Source organism: Rhinatrema bivittatum, chromosome 2 (genome assembly GCF_901001135.1).
Source record: "Rhinatrema bivittatum chromosome 2, aRhiBiv1.1, whole genome shotgun sequence".
Classification (NCBI taxonomy): domain Eukaryota; kingdom Metazoa; phylum Chordata; class Amphibia; order Gymnophiona; family Rhinatrematidae; genus Rhinatrema; species Rhinatrema bivittatum.
The window spans coordinates 260,751,865-260,778,465 of NC_042616.1; the positions used below are offsets into that span (position 1 = coordinate 260,751,865).

Consider the following 26,601-nt stretch of genomic DNA (forward strand, 5'->3'; position numbering starts at 1 on the left):
TCTGATGGAAACACCTTTGGTTCCAAAATCGAGAACAAACCGGCAGAAATCCTTTGGACTCATCTTCTGGCAACTTGTGCACTTTATTATCTCCCAGATGCTTGATCAGTTGCTCCAACTCTTCACCAAAAAGAAGCTTGCCCTTAAAAGAGAGCGCCCCAAGCTGCATCTTTGACTACATGTCTGCTAACTAGTTTCGTAACAATAAGAGTCTCCTGGCAGAGACTGCCAAGACCATGGTCCTCAAAGAAGTGCGAATAAGATCATATAAAGCATCTGTCCCATAAGCAACCGTCACCTCCAAGTGTTCCACTTGCTCAGACTTCTGGGGTGACAAATCCTTGGGACTTTGGAACTGTTGCACCCATCTCAAGCTAGCTCGGACTATGCAACTGCTGCGCTCAGCCGCCCTGATGGCAAAAGCAGAAACTTCAAAAATCCTCTTGAGGTGCACTTCGAGCTTCCTTTCCTGTAAATCCTTCAGAGCTGCTGCACCAGCTACTGGAATGGTAGTCCTCTTAGTGACCGCCGACATGGAAGCGTCCATCTTCGGCACCCTCATGAGCTCCAGAGTATCTTCGGGCAAAGGATATAGCTTATCCATGGCTCTACTAACCTTCAGGTTAGTCTCCGGAGTGTCCCAATCCCTGACCACCAACTGCTTGACAATCCTATGTAAAGGAAAAGCCCTGGCCAAGCCCCTCAAACCAGTCATAACCAGATCCACCATGTCTTGATCTGGCTCCTCTTGTGGAACCGCTATCCCTATCTCCACCAGGGCATGCAGGATCAAAGGGCCCTGTTCCTCCCTCTGAAACAGGCGAACTACCTTAGGGTAGTCCCCCTCCAATGAAAGAATCTTCCCAGGTTCCTCCTCCTCCGGATCCTGTCCACTCTTGGACAGAAGAACATCGGGAGGACCATCCCCTGAGGGCAACCCATGGTCAGACGCCTCTGAGGAAAAAGACATCCATGGAAGAATGCCCCACTGGCACTCTGACCTTACAGATCTTTGTAGCTCCCCGAAGCTTCTGAACCCCTGGGCCTCTTCCTGGGCAGACCCCCAGAAGGCCTGTGCTTGGGGAGCAATACCCTTTGACCCTCCAGGCCAGATATGCTTCATGCATTAATAAAATCTGGAGAAAAGAGAAAGGAACTCTGCTTATCCCCCACCAGGGGATCAGGATCCCCCTCTTCCTGCCCCCCCCCCCCCCGGGTCTCATATCAGCCAGCGACAGCTTTGGCGGGAGATCCCCTCCCCTGTCTCTCTTCAGCAGCCGCGAAGGAATTCAAAATGGCCGTCGTTTCCTCGCTCAGCGGGAACGGGATGACTGCTCCGTCAGAAGCAGTTTGTGACCTCCCAGGCTCGCACTGCTTCAAAAAAGCCATTGCAGTCGCCCGCGAAGAGCCCTCCCCACCAGAGAGGCAGTGGGAACATGTGCCGGCCCTAGAAAGCCGCAAGTAGCGCTCCCTGCACACAAAGCAACAGCTCAATTGTGGCATGGCTCGGTGAGCCTTAGATTGTCTGGCCCGCGCCGAGAGAGAACACCAGATCAGGAGCCGCCTCAGGTACCTGCCTCCATCCCAGTCTGCCGCCCTATGTGCCTGTGAGAGCCGAAAGAAAAAAAAGAAACCACTCAGACAGCTTCTGTCTACCTTTTTTTTTTTTTTTTTTTTAAACAACTTTACTGAAAAGTGTACTTCCCTGAACGAAGGGTGGCAGAGGCTTCCAGTGATCCTTGCTGGAGGGGAGGAAGCCAGACCACTAGCTTTCACCCCCAGCGCAACAGCTAAAGCAATTTGGGGTCCCCAACCTGTTTGTTCTATCCTACTACCAAGGAGGGATGGTCTCACCAGGACTTGCCAAACTCCTGGGAGGAACTCTCCCTTTTTTTCTTCTTTTCATGAATCTCACTTATTATTAATTTAATTTTTTCTCAGGTACAGAACTGCAGGTTTTGCACTACCTCCATCTCCTGGAGACAGAGAAATACTGAGGAGCTGCAGGTGGCACATAGTGTTAAGAGGCAGTGCCTGCAAAGCTTTCTCCGTCTCCATCTGCTGGAAGGGAGGCAAAACCCAGGAGTCTGGACTGATCTGGGTATGTACAGGGAATACATTTTACCTTTTTCACATACACAAAACAAGGTTATATAAAAGTTACACATTTCCTATACATAATGTTGCATTAGTACCACCAAAGCCAAACGAATTGGTGAGAGCTATACGTCTTTTTTCAGTTTTCCATTGCTGTGCTGTCAGTGGAACATAATTAAGATCAAACTCGGGTTCTGTCCTATCCAGGTTTAGGGTAGGTGGTAAAACTCTGTGATAACATGACAATGCAGTAAAAGCTGCCTCAATAGCCCCTGCTGCCCCCAGGAGATGTCCTGTTGCTCCCTTTGTGGAAGAAACTGCAATCGAGTAGGCATGTTCTTTAAAAAGTCTTTTGATGGCTTGGTTCTCCGCAGCATCTCCCAGTTGCGTAGAAGTGGCATGTGCATTGATGTAGGATACATCTTCAGGGGATATTCCGGAATTTTTAATTGCTGCTGACATACATCTAATAAAACAAAAATAATTTTTTTTCAAAGTTATGGTAAGACACACTTCATTCACTGCTTAGATTACTCAAAATATCAACTTGCAGAGCTAGTGCAGAGGCTCAGTAGCAATGCAGTGAAAGTCCCAGGTGATGGGGGAAGTTACGGTCATCACACGACATTGACTCCCAGTGGCCGGATTTAGGGCCCCTGACTGTGGAGTTCTGGAAGGTATGCAGAGGACTGTCAATGTGATGACTCAGCTAAGCAAGTTCCCCAGCAAGTTGTAAATGAAGGCCCATGGTGCCATTTTCAAACAGAGGCCAGTTGTATATGAGCTGGAAGCTCAAAAGAACAGGAGGAAACTGCCAAATCAAAAATTTTTAAAAAAATAATTTTTTTTTTATTCTTTAAGGTTATGTATTTTAAATGCTATATTTCTTCTAAGTCAGTACATAATGTTAAATAAAAATATAAAGCATTTTACTTTACTGTGGTGGGTAATCATTAAGTCTTTTTTTCTGCATCATAAAAATGCACAACTGTCAATTCAAAATCTTGGCAAGTTGAATTACTGCTGGATAATAAATAGATCCAAGGTGCAGCACTGGAGTGCACTCAAAAGAAAGTCAGGTCCAGAGGGGGAGGAGCTCAACCTGCCTCTTCCTTTGCTTCAGAGGTACAGCGCAGGTCTGGAGGGTGAGGGTTCATGCTGAAGCCAAAAAAATATTTCTGGAAATAGTTGAATGGGACGGGCAGCAGGATACCTTTAACATTTTGTATGGGGATTGTTCAGGGGTTAGGGTGCCCTTTGGGTGAGCACTTTTTTTCATATTGAAACTAAAGCAGCAGGAACAGAAGGGGACTCAGGTTAAGTTTCTTCCGACCAACTAACCTGGGCAGAGTTTAGCTGGGTAACACTGAATAATTGGCACTACATAGCTGAACTGAAGCTTTGCCCTCTAAACACCCCTCGTCACTTTTACCCAGCTAAAAAAGTTTTCCCACAGGTAATGTCTTATCTGGGTAAAATTTAGCTAGGTAGAGGGAGGAAAATAATCAATTGCATGTGCTCCATTACAGGGTTTTGGAGCACATGCAAGGCAGGGACAAATATTCTCTTCATACAAAAGACCTTAGTTACTGACAAAGTAAATGTACAAGGTTTATTTTCTCTCTTTTTGAGGGTTTCTAGCAATTGGCTAGGAAGACATGCCTCTTTAAGGAGTGGCATTTACAGAAGCTATTGGCCCGGCTAGACAAAGCCGGAGAGAGAAATTCAAAAGCTAATCAGGTTTAACTTAAATGTAAGTTAATTATCTAATCAAATTTTACCTGAAAGCACCATCTCCATCAGTACTTGGTGCTGTTATGTGACAAGCATCAGCAGAAAGTCCATAGCCCAAGATTTCTGCATAGATTTTGGCCCCTCTTGCTAAAGCATGTTCATACTCCTCTAGCACTAGGACACCAGCTCCCTCTCCCATCACAAAGCCTTCTCTTTCAGGGTGGAATGGCCGACATGCTGTCTTAGGACTCAGGTTGAAATTGGTGCTAAGTGCTCGTGCTCTTGCAAATCCAGCCAGTGACAAAGCACCAATACAGGCTTCTGTTCCTCCAGCTAGCATCATATTTGCATCACCATAAGCAATAAATCGAAAGGAATCTCCAATGGCATGTGCTCCTGTGGAACAAGCAGTTGAGACAGCATGATTTGGACCTTTGAGCTTGTACCTAATGCTGATGTGACCTGCTGCCATATTGACCAGAATCCTGGGTACAAAGAAAGGACTGACTTTGTTGTAGCCCTTTGTTTTAAATATTAGAGCAGTCTGAGAAATATCATCGAGTGGAACCATTCCCATCCCTATGGCCACACCGGTGGTCAAACCATCATTCGACTGTGGGTTCCAGCCAGAATCATTTATTGCCAATTCTGCCGCCCCAATGGCCATAACCGTAGCAGACGACATTGACTTGATGTCAGACTTCGAAACATAATTTTCTTCCTTGAATTGACCTTCGCTATTTCCTCTCGGCACACAAGCAGCTACTTTGCATGGAACAGTCTCATATTCCTGCCCTCCAAGAGACACAATCCCACACTCTCCCTGAAGAAGGCGATTCCATGTCAACTTTGTCCCAACACCAAGCGGAGATACTAAACCAATCCCTGTGATGACAACTCTCCTTTGGAGTTTGGAAAGTGACGTAGTGTTGAATAATCTGATGTCATTTGTTAAACGCTGGTATCGGTTTGCATTTAGATGACGACACCTCATGAATTTCAGTAAATATTTTAAGCAATGTGGAAACATGATGCAGTATAGGGTACTTAAAATTCATGCCTGTAAAGGAAACAAATTATTATTATGGATTGTAACTAATACTGCATTCCAAGTGTTGTCAAATTTGCAGTTCAATCCTCTCTTAAAATATATCTCTCCATTATATTTCATGCGACATTCAATGTGACTACGTAACACTTCCCTTCTGAGTACTGCTAAACTCATTTCACTCTTCTATTAGTAGAGTTATAGTACAGCCTGCTTCAACTGGAATAAGGGTGTAGAGAAAGAGGAAAGGCCAAAGGGACTAGGGAACAGAAGGGAAAGCTGTTGTTGAGGAGGTAGAGAAAAAGGATAAAGGGATATCTTTGGGGGGGGGGGGGGGGGGGGGGGGGGGGGAGAGAAGAGAACCTAGGGTGGGAAAGGGGACAATAAAGCCGGGATGGGAAAGGAGGTTAGAAAATAGGTAGCATAGGGCAGGAAAAGGAGAGAATTTGCAAAAATGCAGGAGGAGGAGGGATGGAAGTAAAGATAGGACATAGCAGGAAGAAGCTGAGGAACAGATAGGGAGTATGAAAAAAGAAAAATTGGAAAGAAACAGTGAAAAACCAATAAATTAGAAGGCCACACAGAAGGTTTGAAAATATTTAAAATCTGTAAATAATATAAGGATATAAAAGAAAGCCAAACTGCTCTGTTTTGACACTATTTTTTGAATAAGGTACATAGAGTTCATTGTGAATCTGTAGCAAACCAGTGAAGTGGAAGCATTGAACTCTGAGTTTTGAAGCGAGTATTTCAGAAAGTTTTCTTCTTTTGTATTGTGTTTTGTTAAGAGTATTTTAACTCATTATGTGTATTGGTTTTTCAGAACAGAGCCTTGAGACAGCCTGAGGGCGAAACATTGGCTAACGTCAGCTTTCAAGATTCAGTTTGTCATCGGGGCATCTAGCCCTTCTTCTCTGATATCAGACCTTGTTTTTCAGCCTCCGGGAAAGCGTTGTGGGGCCATTAATGGGATACAAAAGCTGCCCGAAATAAGGTAAGTGCTTTTTCAAAAAATCTTTCATTTTCAAGCCTCAAAGTTTTGGGTAGCAGAACTTTCAGCTTTTTGGACCTGATATCAGAGTTTTCATTGTTCAAGGTTTGAGGAATCAAGAGTTCATAAGTGAAGATACACATAATGATCATACAGCAAAGTTTTGCACAGTGTTAAAAATGTCTTTATTTTAATTTATAAAAAGAAAATACATAAAGTTTTTTCTACATTTAATAAAGTTATACATGGAGGGTTTTGTTTTTTTAGACCTATGGCTGTATTACCATAAAATATGCATATGCTGTTCCATAGAGAACATTTTTGCATATTTGGTTCTGATGTCTTTTTCCTCCTCAACTTGAGTATTCTCAAAAACTATATTGCTCAATTATGTGAAAATGTCTGCTAGTGAAATTTGATTGTGAAAGTTTTTTTGATTTTGGACTTTTGCTTTGCACTTTCACTTACCTGTCACTATTAGACAACGTAGGCTGTCATGATCATCTTCTTATTCCATTTTGCTATTGACTAGTGGTTCCCAACCCTGTCCTGGGGAGTCCCCAGCCAGTCGTGTTTTCAGGAAATCCACAATGAATATGCATGAGAGAAAATTTGCATGCACTGCCTCCATAATATGCAAATTTTCTCTCATGCATATTCGTTGTGGATATCCTGAAAACATGACTGGCTGGGGGGTCCCCGGGATAGGGTTGGGAACCACTGCTATAGATGCTTTGGATGCCACCCAACCTATCCTCTGGCCCTCAACAGTACAAACATTCTGACCAACTTCCTGAAGTCATTTATAACCTTGAGGTATTTTAGCAAAACTCTCCTTACATCAAACAGGTGAAGGCTTCTTGCTCATCCCACATACTCTACCTTCCTAAATGTGGGTAGAGAATCTGCTGGTTCATATAGAATTCTGACACTACTTTGCATGAAATGTCAAGTATGGACCTTGGCACAATAGTGCTCGGAGTTCACAGATCCTTCTGGCTGAGCAGACTGCTGCCAAGAATGTTGGGGGCTCGAAGGGTGCATTCATTAGGGCCTTCAGCACCAGGTTTAGGTCCCATGCTGGCATCATGTGTGGGATAGGGGGGTTGCATACGTTTTGCACCTTAGGGAAACGTGCTACATCTGGATGGGAACTTACTGGGCTTCCTTCCACCTGGCTCCTATAACATCAATGCTGCTACCTGCAACTTCAGTGAGTTTAATGTGAAACCCTTGTCCAGGTCCTCCTGGAGAAATTCTAAAATGGTCACTATTTGTACCTTAAAAGGGAACCCTTTTCTACACCAGGCTTCAAACACCTTCCAGACTCTGCTATATGCAAGGGAGGTGGAGAGTTTCCTTGCCTGTAAGAGCATTAAGACAACCGCTTCTGAATACCTTCGCCTTCTCAGTCTCCTCCTTTCTATAGGAAGGCCATAAAACAATAAAGACCTTGATCCTCCATCACCATCGGGCCTCGATGGAGCAGTTCTGTTTCCTGCGAGCCTGAGAGGCCTCGCCCTGCTCAGGCTTATAAGGACTGCATATCACGAGCACCTGGGCCAGTCTGATGCTATTAAAATGATACAGTCATCATGGATACAACCTTCCTAAGCATCCTTGCCATCACTGGTTATAGCAGAAACATGTACAGCAACACGGTTGGACTAATGCATCTATCTATGCTGAGCCATTTTTTCAAGCTCAGCTGTAGAATTCTGGCTTTGGTGTTCCCTCAGCTTGCCATCAGGTCACAATGAGGTTGCCCCCACAAGGCTATTATTTCTATAAAAGCCTTTTCGGATAGCTCCCATTCCAGAGTCTAATTTGTACTGGTTGAGATAACAAGAGTAGACAATCTGCAGGCAAACTATGTTTCTCACAGTCAAGCCATTGAGTTGTACGACTGTCCAGCTCATCAGGATTCTTGAGTTCTTCTCCAGATGTGAGCTTCAAGTGCCCCCTTGCCTGTTGACATATGCTACCATCATAACATTGTCTGATATACTCTCAAGGCCTTTCCTTTCAGCCTGGGGAGAAAAGGGTGTGCCAACCAAATTGCTCTTAACTCCAGACAATTTATGGGCCAAGTGCTTCTATTTTTGGCAGCCTGCCCTGTACCATCTGTCCTTCACAGTGGGCTCCCCAACCTACAAGGCTGGCATTGGCTCCTATGGTAATCCATCTTGGCAGTTCCAGACTTACTCCTTTCAACAGACTGGCATCAGCCACCTTAGGAGGCTGACTCTGGCCTCCCGTAAACATGGGAGTCTCTTTTCATAGTCCTGTCTCTGTGAGGACCACAGTATCAAAGCTCTTTGCAGTGGGCACATGTGATCTCTTGCCATGGCACTAGATCTATTATGGCTTCCATTGCTCCTAGCAAGCAGTCCCTAAATCTGGGTCTGCCTTTCGCCATTAACTCTTACTTTGGACTGGAGCTTGTGCACTCCCCCCCACCTCAGAGTCATAAAATATCTTCTCTGTCCATATGTTGGAACTCGCTCCCAGTCAGACCAGGGACTATGGAGGCTACATCTGGCTCTTGGCTTCATTCACGATCCAGTCCAGTTGTTTCATTCTTCAAGTGGACTGTCTGCTCTCCTGCTTTGACTTGGCTCTAATCAGCCAGTTGTGTAAATACAGGTGGGCCAGAATGCCTTCATTCCTTAGTGCCAGCGCCACCACTGCTATAACCTTGCTGAAGGTACACAAAATGCTGTAGCCTGACCTAAGGGTTAACTGACATCCCTCAAAGAGAAGCCTGCTTAGCCTAACTTTGGATGATGAATCTGTCAACCATTGTCTCAGCCATAGAAATTTCCTCACCATGACAACTAATTAAGTCAAAGGGTGCCAGCTATAAAAGCTGCACAGACTCCACTTGGTGGCTTCATCAGTATACTCTATTTCCAGTCCAAAAGCATGCCTCTGCTGTAGCCAACCTACCAATGCCCTGGCTACATATCTCCCACAAATTGCTGCTTTCAAGGAGAGACTGGCAGTTTCCAAAGACTTTTTTTTTTCTTTTTAAATAGTGATTCGATTTTAACAGTCCTTCAAATCTTTGAGGGCTGAGCCCCCTTCCACCGGAATGGTTGTTTTGTTACAGCTGCTACTGGGGCATCTACCTTAGGCACTTTAAATAATTGTTCTAATTCTACCAGTGGTCGGGAGTACAGTTTGATTATATGCCTAGACTTTAAGGCTGTGTCTGTGTATCTCACTCTGCCATAATCATATCTTTTATGGCTGAATGTAGGGGAAAGGCTCTGGCAGGCTTAATACCAAGGAGGACTGGATGATCCTGAGACTTCTTTTCCTCTTTCTGCTCATGTGCTAGATCTAAGACTCACTCCACTTTAGAAATGAAGGTGCTCAGCTCTTCTCAGCAAGAGTGCCTAACTATGGCATCTGACTTTTTCACTGTCAGAGGCCTCTCCAAAGCCCTGAGGGCAATTCAGGGCCTCTGTATGTCCTGTTTGAGCACCATAAGGGGTCTTTTAGGGATGCCTGGGGAAGATATGGGTGCCCTATACCATTTCTCTGTAAGCCTATACTGACTGAAAGGGTGCATGAATTTTTGCATAAGCCAAATTCACTTTTAAAATTTGAGTCTGAAAAAAAACTGCAAACAGAAATTAGGCATTAAAATTTGCAGAAAGATGTTGTATTTAACTGTGTGTGCCATATGGAGATAGTTCATTTAGAGATTAATTTAAACAGAGGCTGACACAAGCTATTTAACCAGGGTGCCTAAACATTTGTACACAACTATATGTACTCAATTATTTGTTAAGAGTGACAGGGAGCCTTGAAACAGGTTCTGGTCACTAAATTGTATTTTCTGGTAAATGTTAAGGGAGTATCACATAACCTGGAGAATGTAACAGATCAGACTGACAAACTAAAGAATTACCTAACCTAGTAACAATCATGAATCTTCATAGGCTTTGATCAGAATAAGACACTGAAAATCCTTGTGCATCCCCAGAATAAGGAGAAACTATTACTTATCTTATAATTTCCTTTTCTTTAATGAAGACAGGTTAATCCACCCCAGTGGGTTATGCAGCTCTACCAGCAGTTGGAGATGGAGCAAAGCTGACATCATAGTATATATACCCCTACACTGACATCAGCCCACCAGTATTCTCTGCAAAAGTCAACTGTGGACAAACTAACACTACATGAACAAAATTATTAACAGATAACCATTCAAGCATTCAGTTAACAGGAAACACTAAGCTCAGACAAGAAGTGTAATATCACTAACCTAGGGACTGGATCTGACACTTAACAGTAATCCCCAGAAACACAGCCACACAGGAGGACAATAGTACCACCATCTGGCAGCCAAGGGCAGGAAGGTGGATTAACCTGTCTTCATTAAAGAAAAGGAAATTATAAGGCAAAAAAGGCAGAAGGATCCATACCAAAACCAGAGGCATTAGTCCTGCGTCCACTGAGTTGCCTTTCCCCACTGATGAACCAGGGGAGCCCCAAACCAGGCCAAACCTCTGTTCCCCTTCCAGACCCATTCCCACATCATACTGGGAAGGATTGGACTCATAAAAATCAGTTGACGACAACTCTCCCTGCCCCTCCAAGTAACGCTACCAAAGGTTAGAGGGGACGCCAGGCTGTGATGCCCAAATATGGCAAGCAGCACAACGAGTAAGGCACTTAGGATTTTTTTGCTACCAGTGCCATAGATAGACATCTGCTAGCAGCATGCTCCCAAAAGGTCTGACAATTGTGCGCCCAGCTACACACCTGCATAAGCGAGCCTGGACATAGCACTCAAAAAACAAGCTCTGTCCAATAAGCACACACTATGGATGCCCAAAATGTAGGCGCCCAATGCATGGTCCAGATAGGTGCCCACCTGAGCGCGCAAGCACAAACTGTCAGACAGTTTCACGGCAGACTTGTGCATAGAAAAGCATGCGAACACCACCTCAGCCTACCATACGGTGTCTAAGCGAAGCCTAAGAGCGGGGCCTAGCCAAAAAGGCTGCCTAACCCGCCAAGCTTCCATGACTCCCCAAGCTTCCCTAGAGACAGGAACGCACGTCGGATCAGAGTGCCGAGCTAAAATTAACTCTTCTTTTTTCTTCTTTTTATATATTTACTCTTTACCCGAGCTCCGCCTGTCTCGGCCGAGTACAAAGAAGGTCTCTGGCTGTAGGGGGAGAGTGCAAAGTCTTTTACCGCTGCACTCAGCTTCCTGCAGCCGCTAGCCTCTCAGCTGTTTGTCTCTCTAAAGACAAGTCCACACCAGAAAACCAGCTACCAGACCGAGGCACTCTACTGAGGGAGGGATCAGCAAATTTCACCTCAAGAAAACTCGACTAAGGGAGATGCACATCCACTATCTGCTGGAGACGGAGAATACCGTGGGCTGATGTCAATGCAGGGGTATATATACCGTGACGGCAGCTTTGCTCTGTCTCCATCTGCTAGTAGAGGTGCATAACCCACTGGTGTGGATTAACTTGTCTGAATGCTAAGAAATTGTCAAAACACTGAACGGTTTCAGGCGGCACAACTAGTACGCAGCACTCCCTATGAAGATTGATGATTGCTGCTAAGTTAAATGTGTTTTAATTACAGTTTAAAAAGACTTTCTAAAACAATGTATATATCCTACAGATCGATAATTATACTTTTAGATACAGCCTATGCAAGGCAACTTTAACACTATTAATGCGTGTGGTTCAGCATCTCACTAAATATGAAGGTCTTAAACATCAGAATAGAAAATATCACCAACTGAAGTCTAAACTTGTCAGACTGTAATTGCTAGTATATTTTATATACACAGACATGCCTTAATGGAGAAGAGTCAATATGGTTTTAGAAAGGGGAAGTCTTACCAATCTTTTAGAATGTTTTGAAGATATAAACAAAGTTCAATTATGTTCTTACCTAACTGGCTTTCCTTGACTCCAGATAGACCAGTCTTCACAAATGGGTTGTGTACTCTGGTCAGTAGATGGAGGCAGATACCAAAAAGCTCAGCACAGACTTCATTCTCCACGTAAGGGTCTGGTGCTGCCTTAACTCTTTAGTATTTGTCTCTGCCTCAGCAGATGTGCAGACATATGGACCAGTGCTAGAGCTACAGAGAGTGAGCATGGAACAATAAATCCAAGGTTAAGGCCTTCCTTAAGGTTGATTTCCCTAGAGTAGCCAGGGCTGGCAGGGGCCCCACCTGGGCAACAGTCCGCCCAAGGACTGATTTTTCCCTTCCCCAGGGCAACAAGACGTACAAGTCTAACTGGTGTCCCAAGGAGCTCATTCACTGAAAAAGGAGGGCTATACTGATGAACTGCATTCACCTTCCCCTCCCATAGGAACTTAGTGGAGTTCCAACCCTAAGAAGCAAGCACTGGAGGGGAGCTCCTAGTGGCATTCTTTCCCTTTGTGACTTCAGCAACAGGAACAACGGACTAAACTGGACGACAGGCTAGGCTAGACATAGCACTGATTTCCTTGATGGCACTAAGCTTTTCGGTCTCTGCCTTTATCTGCCAGCCGGAGGACACAACCCATTCATATAAACTGGTCTTAGCAGAATGAGGAGGAATTGTAGATAAAGGTGAACTGGTTGATAAAGTATTTGGATTTTCAGAAGGCATTTGACAAAATCCCCCATGACAGACTCCTCAGGAAATTACAAAGTCATGGGATAGGAGGCAGTGTTCTGTTATGGATTAGTAACTGGTTAAAAAGCCAGAAACAGAGTGTAGGACTAAATGATCAGTTTTCCAAATGGAGAAAGGTTATTAGTGGAGTACCAAAGGGATCAATTCTGGAACTCGTGCTGTTTAAGATTCATAAATGATCTGAAAAAGGGAACAACTAGTAAAGTGATAAAGTTTGCAGATACAAAATTATTCAAATGTGTTAAAATGGCGCCGGATTGCAAGGAATAGCAAAAGCGCTTTGCAAGACTAGGAGACTGGACAATTGAATATCAGAGGAAATGTCACATAGAAAAGTGCAACCTGATGCACATAGGGAAAAATAATCCCAACTACAGGAACACAATGCTGGGTTCTTTTTTGGAAGTCACTACTCAGAAAAATGGACCTTGAAGTCTTTATGGACAATACATTTAAATCCTTGTGTCAGAGCGCAGTGGCAGTCAAAAAAGCAAACAATGTTAGGAATGATCTGTGTGTCAGAATTTCCCAGTCTTGCATGGTACCCCTGCAGTGTCTCACGATCTTTTTGTGAATTATTATTATTTTTAATTTTTATATACTGGTGTTCCTGTATGACATACAAATCACATCAGTTTACATTTAAACTGAGAACGACGAGTTCGCCTGGAGGCGGTACATGGAACAAGGGATACAGAACTGGGATGTGGGAAAACTGTAATTTAGAAAAATACAATTAACTACATGAGGAAATGTGCATAATAATATTGGGTAATAAATGGGAAATACATCTTGGGTGAGTAACAGTCAATGTGTTACCGAGGAGAATACAGTAAGGGTCCAGCATGCCACCAAGTAGTCTTAATGGGCTCAGAAAGTGGGAGAAGGTAGAGGAATGAGCAGGCTGGATGCGAAACAGGGGGTTTATGTTCCTGGAAAAGCTTGGCTGAAAAGCCAGGTTTTAAGTTTCTTTCTGAAAGTCGTATGGCAAGGTTCTTGTCGGATGTCTGGAGGGAGCGCATTCCACTGAGTGGGGCCTGCTGAAGAAAAGGCATGTTTCCTTAGGGAAGATTTTGCTGGGGGGGGGGGGGGGGGGGGGGGGGGGGGGTGTAGTGTGTGTCTTTGTATGCACCTCTGATGGGTCTGGAAGATGTATTGGGGCGCAGTTGGGAGCTTAGGTAGAGCGGGACGATGTTGTATGTTGCTTTATGGATTTATGGAATAATTTTCTCTCACCTGCAAATTTGATCACCTCACTTGTTGTTCCCATTTCCAGGTCATTTATAAATAATGTTAAAAAGCAGTGGTCCCAGCACAGATTCCAGGGGCACTCCACTATTCACCTTTCTCCACTGAGAAAATTTACTATTTAGACCCACTCTTTGTTTTTTTTTTTATTTATTAATATTTGATATCCCACCTTTTTCCAAGATTGGTCTCAAGGCAGATTACAATCAAATTTAAATCAAACTTGCAGTTACAGTGGCATTAATCACAAGGTGATTTACAATCAATGATATCAAATTTACAGTAGAATCACAAACTTTTTTCAGAACAAAGACCATGAAGGTAAGGCATTTCGATAGATAAAGGTAACCACCAGGTAGAACAGAGTGGTTAATAAAGTTATAGAAATATAACTCATTCAGGAGATAAGGTAGATTGTGAGTAGCCACCTTCTCCCTAAAACTCTCCAACTGGCCTGAGAATAAACACAAAACAATTTTAGCCCTCAGCATCTGCTGCAACTCAAGCTAACTTACTTCAGGGCCAACTGCACTAAAGACTTTTTCCCATATTATGTCCATGAGACATGGAATTAAAGGTCAGCAAGTTATAGGTCACACCTTTTTATTGGACTAACACAATTCTTGGCTATGGAAGAATGCATATTACACCTGACATAAAACAAGAGCACTCTCCAAGCGTCTCGAATACAATCGGTAGGGGAAGGAGAGGCCGTCGGCTAGCACCGAAACATAACACTGACACCAACCTGACTGTGCAATGCAACCGGAAATGCACCCTGCGTCCGGACAGATAAGAGGTTAACCTTCCGGCCATGCGCCCTCTTGGCTGATTCGCCAGTTGCTCATTGGTCGGGTCTGTCGCTCCTCTTCACGCCTGCGCACTAGGCAGCGTTCTCTCTGCTTTTCGGGCTAGCTGCCTGCTAGGGTCCTGTGCATATGGGTGAGGGCATGGCGGCTGCCCGCTCTTCGGCGGTGAACGAGCTCAGCCAGAATAGCCGGGATGTGTTCCTGGATGCCTCCAAACTGTTGCTTATCTATGCCGATAATATCATCAGGTGAAACAGTATACCGAATGGACCGGGGGAGCATGGAGAGGCGCAGCACGAGGTTTCCGGCCCCTTAGTTCTCGAGCCTGGGAGGAGGACAGAATCTGTCAAGCTGCGTCATTTAGTTGCGGCTGCCATCGGCCCATGGGTCACTGGCGTGGGGGGGGCAGATGCCGTGCTACGTCACGAGCTGAGAAAATAGCGAAACCAATTGCTTCCGGAGGACAGGGGAGGTCGTGGGAGGCAGACTATTTAAGCCGGTGAGAGTTGGGGAAGCATCTTGCGCATGCGCGCCTTGTTGGTGACGTACAACTGGAGGTGGTCAGGCGGGTTTTTGCAAGCAGGTTCAGATAATTTTATCGGCACGGCAATTTGTCTTAAGTGTTGCTAAAGTAACACCCCAAGTGGTTAAAATGTACCTTGTACAAACTAACCCTCAGGCCCGGTAGGAAGATTCTTTTCACCAAGTTTGATCATTCTTCCAAAGCTACGTAGCATATATCCAGGGAATGATCTGTGTACAGGAAAGTTCTGAGATTTTGTGGTAGCTCCTTTCAATAGAGTGGATGCCTACTATTAGAAGTGTTAATAACCAAACTAATGACAGACTTCAAGCATGCTTGGAGCAGGTACAGAGGGTAGTGATAATGACAAGGAGAGAAGATAACTGGAGATTGAATAGTAGGCAGTGGCAGCAGAGCAAACGGTGAATTAAGCTCTTTACCTGCTCTCATCTAGCTTGCTATATACACATCAAACTTTCTGACATCTACGGTATAAAGTATTGATACAGTGTGCGTATGTTGTTTGCTGTCATTGTGCAGTATTGCTACAATGTGTGTTTTCTCTTTTGTTCATGCTCCATAGAGAAAATGTTATTCTCTGATTTTCAATCTATGTCACATAGTACAAATATTGATGATGCTCTCTATCAGGCTGATACTGTTAACCTGCGTTTGGACGCGCGTTTTTGACGCGCTAGCTTTACTCCTTATTCAGTAAGGAGTAATAGCACATGGAAAATGTGTGTCCAACCCCCCCCCCCCCCCCCAAAAAAAAAAAAACCTAATAGTGCCCGCAACATGCAAATGCATGTTGATGGCCCTATTAGTTATTCCTGCGCGATTCAGTAAGTAAAATGTGCAGCTAAGCCACAAGTTTTACTTTCAGAAATTAGTGTCTTCCCAAAGATAGGCGTTAATTTCTGCCGGCACCGGGAAAGTATACAGAAAAGCAGTAAAAACTGCTTTTCTGTACACTCTCTGACTTTATATCATGGCGATATTAAGTCGGAGGTCCCAAAATAAAAAATAATAAAAAATAAAAAAATTTAAAATCAGCCCGTGGCTCGCGGGTTGAAAACCGGATGCTCAATTTTGCTGGCGTCAGTTCACAAACCCGCTGACAGCCATGGGTTTGGAAACCGGACGCTGGCAAAATTGAGCGTTGGCTATCAAACTCGCTGACAGCCACCGCTCCTGTCAAAAAAGAGGTGCTAGGGACGCGCTAGTGTCCTTAGCGCCTCTTTTTACTGTGGGCCCTCATTTGCATGCGGGCCAATACTAAATCGTACGCACAGGAGAGTGGCCTGAGCGGGCGCTCGCCCACTCTCCCACGACTTTTACTGCATCGGCCCGTAAAGGATTAGCTTCTAGGTCGTGCAGTGAAACCATTTCAAACCTCGATCATATATAGATTGCAGTCTAAATTGGTGGAGCCACGTTTGGCTGCTTTCCACGGTGCAGATATTTTTTGTTTTTATTGTGATCAGATTTTATCAGTCCAATAAAATGAGATATTTATGCCATGATTTTTATTAACATGTTAAGGCTCTAATTTGGTTAGCAACTCAAGAAAAGCATCATCACCAAGACATATCCAGTTTTATATTTTACAGTTTTAGATTGCAAGCCAAAACAAAAAAAAAGAATCAACCCATGTCTAGTGGGCACGGTTCTTGACGAAGGTCCGGGGGGAGAGCATTCCATTGGGGGGACGACCGGCTGTCAATAGAGCGCGTTTCCTTAGAGAGGTCTTGGCTAGGGGGGAGTATAGAGTGCCGTTGTAGACGCTTCTCACAGGTCTGGAGGAGGAGTGGGACCGTAAAGGGATCGAGAGGAGAGAGATTGTGAAGGGCTTTATGGATTGTCATTAGGACTTTGTAGAGAATTCTGAATTTGATAGGTAGCCAATGGAGGTTCCGAAGGATAGGGGTAATGTGTTCTCTTATGTTGGTGTTGGTCAGGATCCTAGCAGCTGAGTTCTGTACCATCTGCAGAGGTCTGATGTGGTTGGCTGGGAGTCCGAGGAGGAGGGAGTTGCAATAGTCCATTTTTAAAAAAATGATGGATTGGAGTACCGTGCGGTAGTCCTGAAAGTGGAGGAGGGGTCTTAATTTTTTTAGGACTTGGAGTTTAAAGAAACAATCCTTAGTGGTATTGTTAACAAATTTTTTAAGGTTTAGGTGGTTGTCCAGGATGACACCCAGGTCTCTAACTTGTTGGGAGAGACTTAATTGGGATGAAGGTGAGATGTTGGTTGATCCGTAGCTGTTGTCTTGGGAGACGATGAGGATCTCCGTCTTGTTGGTGTTTAGAACTAAATTAAGGCTGGTGAGGAGTTGGTTGATTGACTGAAGGCAGCTGTTCCAGAAGCTGAGGGTTTTTTGTGAGGGACTCCATGATCGGGATGAGTATTTGAACGTCATCGGCATAGATATAGTGAGTTAGCTTTAGGTTTGCGAGTAAGTTACAGAGCGGGAGGAGGTAAATGTTGAAAAGGGTTGGGGAGAGAGATGATCCTTGGGGGACACCCAGAGTGGAGCTGACCGGGTGGGATTCTTTGTTGTTAATTCTGACCTTGAAAAACCTGTTGCTTAGGAAAGATTTAAACCAGCTGAGGGCCACTCCGGTGATGCCTATGTCTGCTAGGCGGTCAAGGAGTATTGAGTGGTTAACTGTGTCAAAGGCTGCCGATAGATCTAGAAGGGCGAGAAGAAACGGTTGTCTATTTTCTAGGCCCAGGAGGATGATGTCTGTTAGTGAGATTAATAGGGATTCGGTGCTCAAAGATTTGCGGAAACCGAACTGGGAGGGGGTGAGGATCTTGTGTCCCTCAAGGTATTCTGGGAGTTGCTTGTTGACGATTTTTTCCAAGAGTTTAGCAATAAATGGTAAATTGGCTATAGGGCGGAAGTTTGCAGGATCAGCTGCCGATAGATTTGGTTTTTTTAAAAGGGGTTTGAGCGTGGCAAGCTTTAGAGAGTCTGGTACTAGCCCTTGTGACAAGGAGCAGTTTATGATTTCGGCGATGGTTTTAGGGAGATTTGACGGGATCTGGTCTGATGGGTGAGAGGATGGTTTGAGCTTCTTGAGGATGTTTTATATCTCCAGAGATGATGTGGGCTCAGTGATTCGAATCTTGAATCACAGAGGATTGACGAGGTGGGACGTGGAGAGAGCTGGCGATTGGTTGAGATCAGAGGGGTGATCAGATTGGTGATTTTTTTTCTTGAAGTAGGTAGTAAGTTCTGCGGCTTTGCTTAGTGCTTGGTAATCAGGTATAGTAGGAGGAGACGGTTTGGTGAGAGCAGAGACGTATGAGAATAGGGCTTTGGAGTCAAAGATGAAGTGATGTATTTTTCGGGTGAAGAAATCTCTTTTTGTTCTGAGGATAGTGTTCCTGTAACGATGCATGAGTGATTTGTATGCAGTCAGCGTCGTAGTGGAGGGCTTTTTTCACCATCTGTGTTCTTTGTTTCTTAGTTCCTGCTTGAGGGTCTTCAATTCTGGTGTGAACCAGGGTTTCCTGTTATCAGGGTTCCAGTGTATTATTTTCATGGTTATGGGGCAGGTTTGTTCTGCTACTTTGTTAGTAATGTTGAACCAGGAGGTAGTGGCTACAGTTGCATCTGAGAGATCGAGCTGGGTTAGTTCTTTGGAGAGGTGGGAACTGAGTTTGTCCATGGTGCATGGTTTCCTGATTTGAACTGTTGTTTTTGTGGGGGAATGGGAAGGGAGATCGGTAGTTTCAAGAGTGGTAGCGATCATCCAGTGGTCAGACCAAGGAACCGGTGTGCATTTAGGTTTAGCAGCGATATTGAAGCCTTCGTTTAAGAACATTAGATCCAGAGTGTGTCCTGCTTTGTGGGTGGGACTATTAATGATTTGTTTAAAGCCCATGTGATTAAGAGTGGAGAGTAGCATTTCGCAATTGGGGGATTGAGGGGTAGCGTCAACGTGTAAATTGAAGCCTCCCAGGATTATGGCTGGGGAATCGGAGTTGATATGTTTGTTGATGCTTTCGATAAGAGGGGAAGGGTCTGAATCTAGGAGCCCGGTGGGGGGGGGGGGGGGGGGTGTAGACTAAGCATATTTGAAGGTGTTTGGACCTGAAGACGGCGAATTCGAGTTTAGAAGTTGAGTTAGCGATATGGAGGGCTAATATTAGATCTTTCTTGGCCGCTAGAAGTAAGCCGCCGCCCCTTTTTTTTTTTAGTCTGGGTATTGAGAATATATCGTAAAGATGTATGGGCAGTTGGTGGGTTAAGGCTATGTAAGTGGGTTTCAGCCATGTTTCGGTGATTGTGCATATGTCAGGATTGACATCCAGTAGGTAATCGATGATGTGGGGGTTTTTTTGCGAGGGATTGGGCGTTGAACAGGGTTAGCGTAAAAAGAGAGAGGCCAAGTAGTTGCGTAAGTGGAGAAGTCATAATGGGAATCAGCCTCTTCTGTTGTAAGGTGAGAGAGGTGTTGGGTTTGATGCGGTTACTGAAGTGATTACTGATAATGGGGATGGGGAAGGTATGCATCTTTGTATCGTGGAGATAAGTGGATTGAGGCCGTGGGCCTGAGGATATCCTGTGAGCTGTGAATAAAGTGGGGTACAGGCTTGTGCTGTAAAAGCTGGCAGGTGAGCTGTAAGCCTGAGCACTGAAGAATAATACCGTTGCCAGTAAAATAGCTGTTAGTAGGATAATGCCTGTTAACTCGGGTTGTAACTGGAGGTGCTCTACGGGGCTGCACGAAGGGGTGCACAAAGGGGCAGGCCCCTTTGGCGCTCGCCTTTGGCGCGCTACGCCCGGCACACGGCGCCTGGAGGAGGTGCTGGTGTTTAAAGCCCCTGGAGACTCCTCCTGATTTGTTCTGGGGCTCCCTGCCCCTGATTGGATGTTCGTCCGAGAAGGGGCGGGTTGCGAGCCCCGGAGAGGAAGGCTGGTGCGGACTGCCTCGTGGCCGGCGGGGGAAGACGTCGGAGGTAAGTGTAGATTTAAATGCAGGCCTTACCCCGACGGGCTCTGGCGCCGGCTGCGCAAGCCCTAGCTCCCACCCCTATCTGGGTCTTCAGTTCGGTCGCGGGTCCATCGAGTCCTGGGCGCACGGGGAAGAGTAAAAAGAGTAAAAAAAGTAAAAACTGCTTTTCTGTACACCCTCCAACTTAATATCATGGTGATATTAAGTCAGAGGTCCCAAAAGTAAAAACTAATTAAAAATTACAAAATTTAAAATCAGCCCGCGGCTCGCAGGTTGAAAACCGGATGCTCAATTTTGCCGGCGTCCTGTTTCCGAACCCGTGGCTGTCAGCGGGTCCGAGAACCAGCGTCGGCTGTCAAACCCGCTGACAGCCGCCGCTCCTGTCAAAAAGGAGGCAATAGGGACGCGCTAGTGTCCCTAGCGCCTCCTTTTACCGCGGGCCCTAATTAGCATAGTTTTATTTACTGTATCGCGCACACAGGACACTGGCCTGTGGGCGCGCCGGGAGAGCGGGCGAGCACCCGCTCTCCCGCATTTCTTTCTGTATCGGCCTGAAAAATTGTAAGCCCTCTGGGGATAGGGAAATACCTGCAGTACCTGAATGTAATCCGCTTTGAAGTGCTGAAAAAAGTGTGAAAAGCGGAATATCAAAATAAAAAATCAAATCACTTTTTTTTTTAAATTGTTTTCAAAAATACAAAAATCAAAAACTTTTGCATTAACAGAAATACATGGATTAGTGTTCATGAAAATTTACAAGACTGTCAATATACATCTGTATATTTCTACTCTGTATAATACAAGAAAAAAACTACGATATCCTTTTAGAACACTAATATCATTAACATATTAGCATTTGGTTATCCAAGAAAAATGGGAGATACCTCATAATAGCCTCCTAAAAAGAAAAATAACATGGCAAAAACCCTGCACTACATTCTTTACTTTATTACTGGGCAATCGGGGAAGATGTTGGTAATTTTCTTTGTTCAATAAAGAGTTTTAGCTGGTCCGGATTAAAAAAAATAAATGATTCCTCCTGTTTACTAATAAAACATTTGCATGGAAAACGTAATTTAAATGAAAAACCCATTGATATCAACTCTTGGCGAAAAACTAAAAAGGTTTTTCGTCTTTGCTGTGTAACCACAGCTAGATCTGGAAATATTTTAATAGGTTTTTCCAAATAGGAAACTTATTAAAATATTTCTTCATAATCTGATTCAAATCATTTATCGAAAAAAGGGTCACCAGAAGGGTTCCCCAATCTATGACATTGGCACTAGAATCTTCAAGAAAATTAGTGAGATCTCCCTGAAACATTTCTTCAGAAGTACTTCTTATTCTACTCGATTTAGGAAGAAAATAACAATTATTAACTATTGGAGAGTCACCTGATGCAAATCCAAGCGTTTCATTGAAAAATTTTGTAAGAGTAATCAATGGAGTTTCCCCAGTCACTCTGGGGAAATTCAGAATTTGTATATTGAAACATTTAGCATTATTCTCAAGTGACTCTAACCTAGCTAATTGTTCTCTATCTTTAATAACAGCAATGTTAAATTCTTGCATCTTTCCATCTTTATTTTCTAAATTTTTAATCCTATCATTTGATTATTTGATTCTTTGTTCTGCACTTGTACTTGCGAAAGATCCTGCAAATGTCTTGAATTAATTAGGTCAATTTTCCCTTCCAGCTCTTTAATATTAATTGACATACCAGCCATCAATTCCCAGAGTGTGTTCAGTGTTACCAGCTCAGGACGAGTAGGCAAACCTACATTTCTACTGTTACTAATGATGGCAGATTCTAATTCAGTCCTTGATTCTACTGAGCTTTGTATGCGGGGTTGTATTTCCCCCATTGCAAGCTCGTGATCGCTGTTCTCTAATAGGTCTGGATCCAGTAGCTAATCCAGTTGTTCTCTGTACTGGGGGAAGTCCGATGTTAGGACTTAAAGACGCCTCCTCTGTAGAGTCGGGTTGTCCTCCCTGACTTCCCAACTCATCAGGGTCCTTAGCTCTCAAGTTATTCTGTGCAGGTGGGACTATAAAATTAGTGATAACTTGCTGTATGGGTGATGCTATTGATGAAGGGAGAGAGGGAAACACCCTCACTTTCCCTTTTCGTTTAGCTGGCATATTATTTATACAACCGTAAACAGGAAGTTCTCACTTGGCTTCTAAATTTGCCACAAAATTTCTTAACCAAATGCTGAAAGTCAAGAGATAAACGTAATTACCTTGCACTACAAATTATAATTAAATCCGGTGAAGCCCGGCAAAGCCTGATGAAGAGCGCGCGCAGCTTCAGCGGTGCGCCACAAGCCGGCCGCTTTTATAAGCCGCTTCTGGTTCCGCCGCTGGGATCCGCCCTCTGATGGTCCGTTCTCTCTGCCTCTGTCGGGGCTCCAATCTCACCCCCGGTCTCGCAGTAGATGGAATTAGTGCGATTCAGGTCAGAGTCTCTCTCTCCTTCCTCTCTCGGATCTCCGGTCTCAAGCCGGCCGCTTTTATAGGCCGCTTCCGGTTCTGCTGCTGGGATCCGCCCCTCTGATGGTCCATTTTCTCTGCCTCCGTCGGGGCTCCAATCTCACCCCTGGTCTCGCAGTAGATGGAATTAGTGCTATTCAGGTCAGAGTCTCTCTCTCCTTCCTCTCTCGGATCTCCGGTCTCAAGCCGGCCGCTTTTATAGGCCGCTTCCGGTTCTGCTGCTGGGATCCGCCCCTCTGATGGTCCATTTTCTCTGCCTCCGTCGGGGCTCCAATCTCACCCCTGGTCTCGCAGTAGATGGAATTAGTGCTATTCAGGTCAGAGTCTCTCTCTCCTTCCTCTCTCGGATCCCCGGTCTCAAGCCGGCCGCTTTTATAGGCCGCTTCTGGTTCTGCCGCTGGGATCCGCCCCTCTGATGGTCCGTTCTCTCTGCCTCCATCGGGGCTCTAATCCCACCCCTGGTCTCGCAGTAGATGGAATTAGTGCTATTCAGGTCAGAGTCTCTCTCTCCTTCCTCTCTCCAAATCACATTTTTAAAGCTCTGATTGATACTGGGGCAGTTCACGCTCAAAAGCAGTGGTAGTCTTAAAGTTCAGATTCATCCTAATCTTAATTTGCCTCCATGTCCTCCTCACCCTCAACTGAGGGTTCTACTTCCATCTCCTTCTGTTCCTTATTCACCTCATTTCTCTGGGGTAAAAACATTTCCCTCTCTACTGAAGATAAACATGAAGTAATCAGAGCTAAAGTCAGAGCCCCCACCTACCCATCTCTCAGACATTCCACCCTCAGAGCCCCATTGGTCTCATTTTCCCTATGTTCTATGGAAAATTTAGTTTCATCAACCATCTGCTTACACTGGACTTTATTATTAAGCTCCAGCGCCCCTCAAGGGCTATACTCTCTGTGGTGCACTGGTCCCAGCTCTTTCTAGGTGTTCTGGAAAATGTAGTTCTTTCCCCACCATATTTTACTCTCAGATTCTTTGGGTAAGTTTTAGTGGCTTGGGGGACTCTGGCACTTTCTCTTTTGGAATTCCTTCCTTGGTTGTGGGAACTTGTGTACCTCATCACAGTATGTATGAGATAGATTTGTATACAGTTCCTTTATTTTTATGCAGATCTATCTCTTGAATGTTCATTGTGAATATCCTAAAAACTAGACTAGCTAGGAGGCTACTCCAGGACTGGCTTAAGAAACACTGTTGTAGAAACCAGCTGTCATCAGGGCTGATGCAAGATTTCTTGCTTCTCTAGATGAATTGCCTCCACCACTGCTGAGCGTTGATGATCCCTGCCCTCCTACCCAGCCCCATGCTCCATATCTCCCTCTCCTAGCCAGATTTGGCGCAACTGAGTGTGCACAATGTGCATCTGCACGGGGCGGCACACCTGGAGGGTGGTGGCAGCAGGAGAGGCCATGGGGCCGCCGGCAGAGCTTAACTCGCCAGCGGCCAAAAATGAAAAAAGGCTGCCGCCGTCCCAGGTATGCCGCCCCGTTTTATCCCACCGCGGCCTGAAGTTAAGGGAGAAGGAGGATAGCAGGGCCGTGGTGGAACTCATCCTACCATGGCCCGAAGTGAAGAAGATGAAGGGGGCCGCGGTGGAGCCCATCCCACCATGGCCTAGAGAAAGGAATCCGCGCGTGTGTGTGTCTGTGTGAGAGCTTGAGTGAGTGTCTTTATCAGAGCTTGTGTGCATGTGAGTATGTGTGTCTGCGTGAGAGCTTGTGCTCATGTGTCTTTGTGTTAGCGCTTGTGTGCATGTGTGTGTCTGTGTGACAGCTTGAGTGTATATGTGTCTGTTTGTGTTCATGTGTATTTGTCTGTGTCTAGGAGAGCTTTGTGTGTCAGCTTGTGTGCATGTATGGTTTTTGTATCTATGTGAGCTTGAATACATATGTATGTATTGTATCTGTGTGAGCCTGAATGTATGTCTCTGTTAGAGGTTGTATTCATGTGTATGTGTGTGTATCTGTGTGAGAACCTGTGTGTGTGTGCGCCCATGGGAACCTATGTATCTCACCTAGGTTCTCACAAGCAGGCTCACCCACACACATAATGTGTCTGGGAGGGAAAGAGAGCAAGGGTATGTGAGAGCATAGCCATGTATATGAGAGAGAGAGAGAGAGAGTGTGTGTGTGTGCAGGAGATTTTTTAATCCTTATTTTTAATTATTGGGTGTAATTTGATGTTTTTACTGTTTTGAAATATTTTGTTTTTTTGGGAAATATTAGAACATTGGATTTTTTTATTCATCAGATGTTTTGAAATATTTTATTGGTGTTTGGGAAATTTTAGATATTCTATTTAACTGGTTTGAAATATTTATTCTTTTTATGACTGATTTTACTATTATGATGATTTATATTTCTTGATTTTGTTTTTTAATGTTTTATGAAGAATGTTTCTTTTTTTCCATTGTTGCTTTGTATGTAGAGGCTGACTTGTTGTGGGTTACAGTTTAGTTCTTCTCAGCATGTTTCTATGTATTCTTTCTGGTCTCTTTATTCTGTATTTGGTCAGGGTCTGACTGGGTTCTCCATGTGTAACCGAGGTAAGGTATTCTGCCACCATATCATTTATCTGAAGTGATCTATAGCAGTCTGATTTGTTCTGTTTTCCTAGTAAGAAGTGTGTTGGTGTTCTACGGCCTGATGTAATATGTGCAGCGTTACCTTTTCATAGATAAGGTTGTTACTGTTTGAGTGCTGACAGGGTTGTTTTGGTATGGGAGGATACCATTACTATATTGTAATGGTAATTATTTTTATTCATGGCTTTCTGAGAGCCAAGCCCAGACCCAGCACACATTACAAAAAATGTAATTCTATAGGAGTTCCATGTGACTTTTTTTTTTTTTTTTTTGCAGGATTTTCTGGTTGGAACCATAGCTGTGTATGTAAATATAATAAGCATGTTGTAAGTGATATTTTGCCTCAAAAGACTGTACTTTTGAATGTTCTTTTTTCATGTAAAATCTGTTATAAATGCATAATTGAGTTGTGTGTATGCATCTGTAGAGAGGGTGTGTGTGTGTGTGTGCAAGGTTGTTAGATTTGCTTAGAGTACCTGATAACCTTCTCTTTCACCATGGGTTCCGTTTGGGGGGGATCAGTTTTTAAAAATATAGATTGCTGGTTGGAGCTGGGCTTTGTTTTTTTGATGGGCGCGGGACAGAGACTAAGACTGATGCGGGGGAGGGGGAGCAGCACAGTAATTGTTCGCATAGGGCAGCCCTGCTCCCAGCTACTCGCACCTCCTACTTACAATACACTGCCCCATGCCTGGGTCCTCCGCCACTGCTAACACATTTATGTCACAGCCCACAATTTGATTTATGACTGACCAGCATGGCAGTGAGGGGCGAAGGAGCAGCTGCAGCAGGGAAGCTGGAATGAAGAACCAGGCAGTACCATGAGGGGGCCAATAATAGAGGGCAGTTTTGCATTTCAGAGGCACTTTCATTGTGGTCTTGGTTAACTTATTTACAGGCGTGTTTATGCAATAAAGAATCACAAGTGTGTTTTGAATATTTCATAATTTCCTAGCGTGTAAACAGATGGACTCAGAACCACTGGGTTTATGCTCCCCTGCCAGCAGATGGAGGCTGAGCAAGCTGACTCCAGCCTTCCAGTAGTCTCCATCTTCAGCAGATGTTGGACATACATCTACCTATGGGGATTGCTTCAAGCTTTTTGGAAGGAGAAAATTGAAATTCTAAATTCAGAAAGGAAAGCCACGCTGTCTTGTGGTGATACCTAAAGGTCTGTGGTCCCTCAGAGGTGTGCCTTGGTCCGGTAGCTGGGTTTTCCAGCGTGGACTTAGCTGCTAGTTTAGCTGAAAGGCAGCAGGTGCTGGAAGCTGAGCGTGACAGTGACGGCAGATGCCCTCCTCCCACCCCCCAGCTGGTGACAGTCTTTGTACTCAGCCAGTAAGCGCTGAGCTCAGGTAAGGTTTAAAAAAAAAAAAAGTTTTCACCTGAATTAGAGACAGTTTGAGGAGTTTCAGAACTTCC

At 44.6% G+C, this 26,601-nt stretch overlaps 2 protein-coding genes across 8 annotated transcripts in view; one reads left to right on the forward strand and one right to left on the reverse strand.

Annotated features, from left to right (window-relative positions):
- Positions 1-1,614: 1,614 nt before the first annotated feature.
- On the reverse strand, positions 1,615-14,674 carry OXSM (3-oxoacyl-ACP synthase, mitochondrial). 3 transcript variants are annotated; one of them, XM_029589445.1, is made up of 3 exons: positions 14,538-14,674; positions 3,879-4,891; positions 1,615-2,563 (listed from the first exon to the last, which is right to left on the reverse strand). In XM_029589445.1, exons 2-3 carry the CDS (start codon positions 4,859-4,861, stop codon positions 2,161-2,163), a joined length of 1,386 nt encoding a protein of 461 aa, XP_029445305.1. In that variant the 5' UTR covers positions 4,862-4,891; positions 14,538-14,674; the 3' UTR covers positions 1,615-2,160. The 3 variants fall into 3 exon arrangements, with proteins under 3 accessions (XP_029445305.1, XP_029445306.1, XP_029445307.1); XM_029589446.1 differs by lacking the exon at positions 14,538-14,674 and adding an exon at positions 11,802-12,533; XM_029589447.1 differs by lacking the exon at positions 14,538-14,674 and adding an exon at positions 10,147-10,168.
- Positions 14,675-14,696: 22 nt separating this feature from the next.
- The window catches only part of NGLY1 (N-glycanase 1), a 125,259-nt gene continuing 113,354 nt past the window's right edge, over positions 14,697-26,601 (forward strand). For 2 of the 5 annotated variants that reach the window (XM_029589439.1, XM_029589441.1), the window contains exon 1: positions 14,697-14,846. In XM_029589439.1, coding sequence (XP_029445299.1) covers positions 14,728-14,846 — 119 coding nt within the window. In that variant the 5' untranslated portion in view covers positions 14,697-14,727. Of the gene's footprint in view, positions 14,847-14,958; positions 15,098-15,186; positions 15,283-25,455; positions 25,506-26,601 lie in introns of those variants that run through there. The other 3 variants (XM_029589444.1, XM_029589440.1, XM_029589442.1) reach the window with 3 other exon arrangements.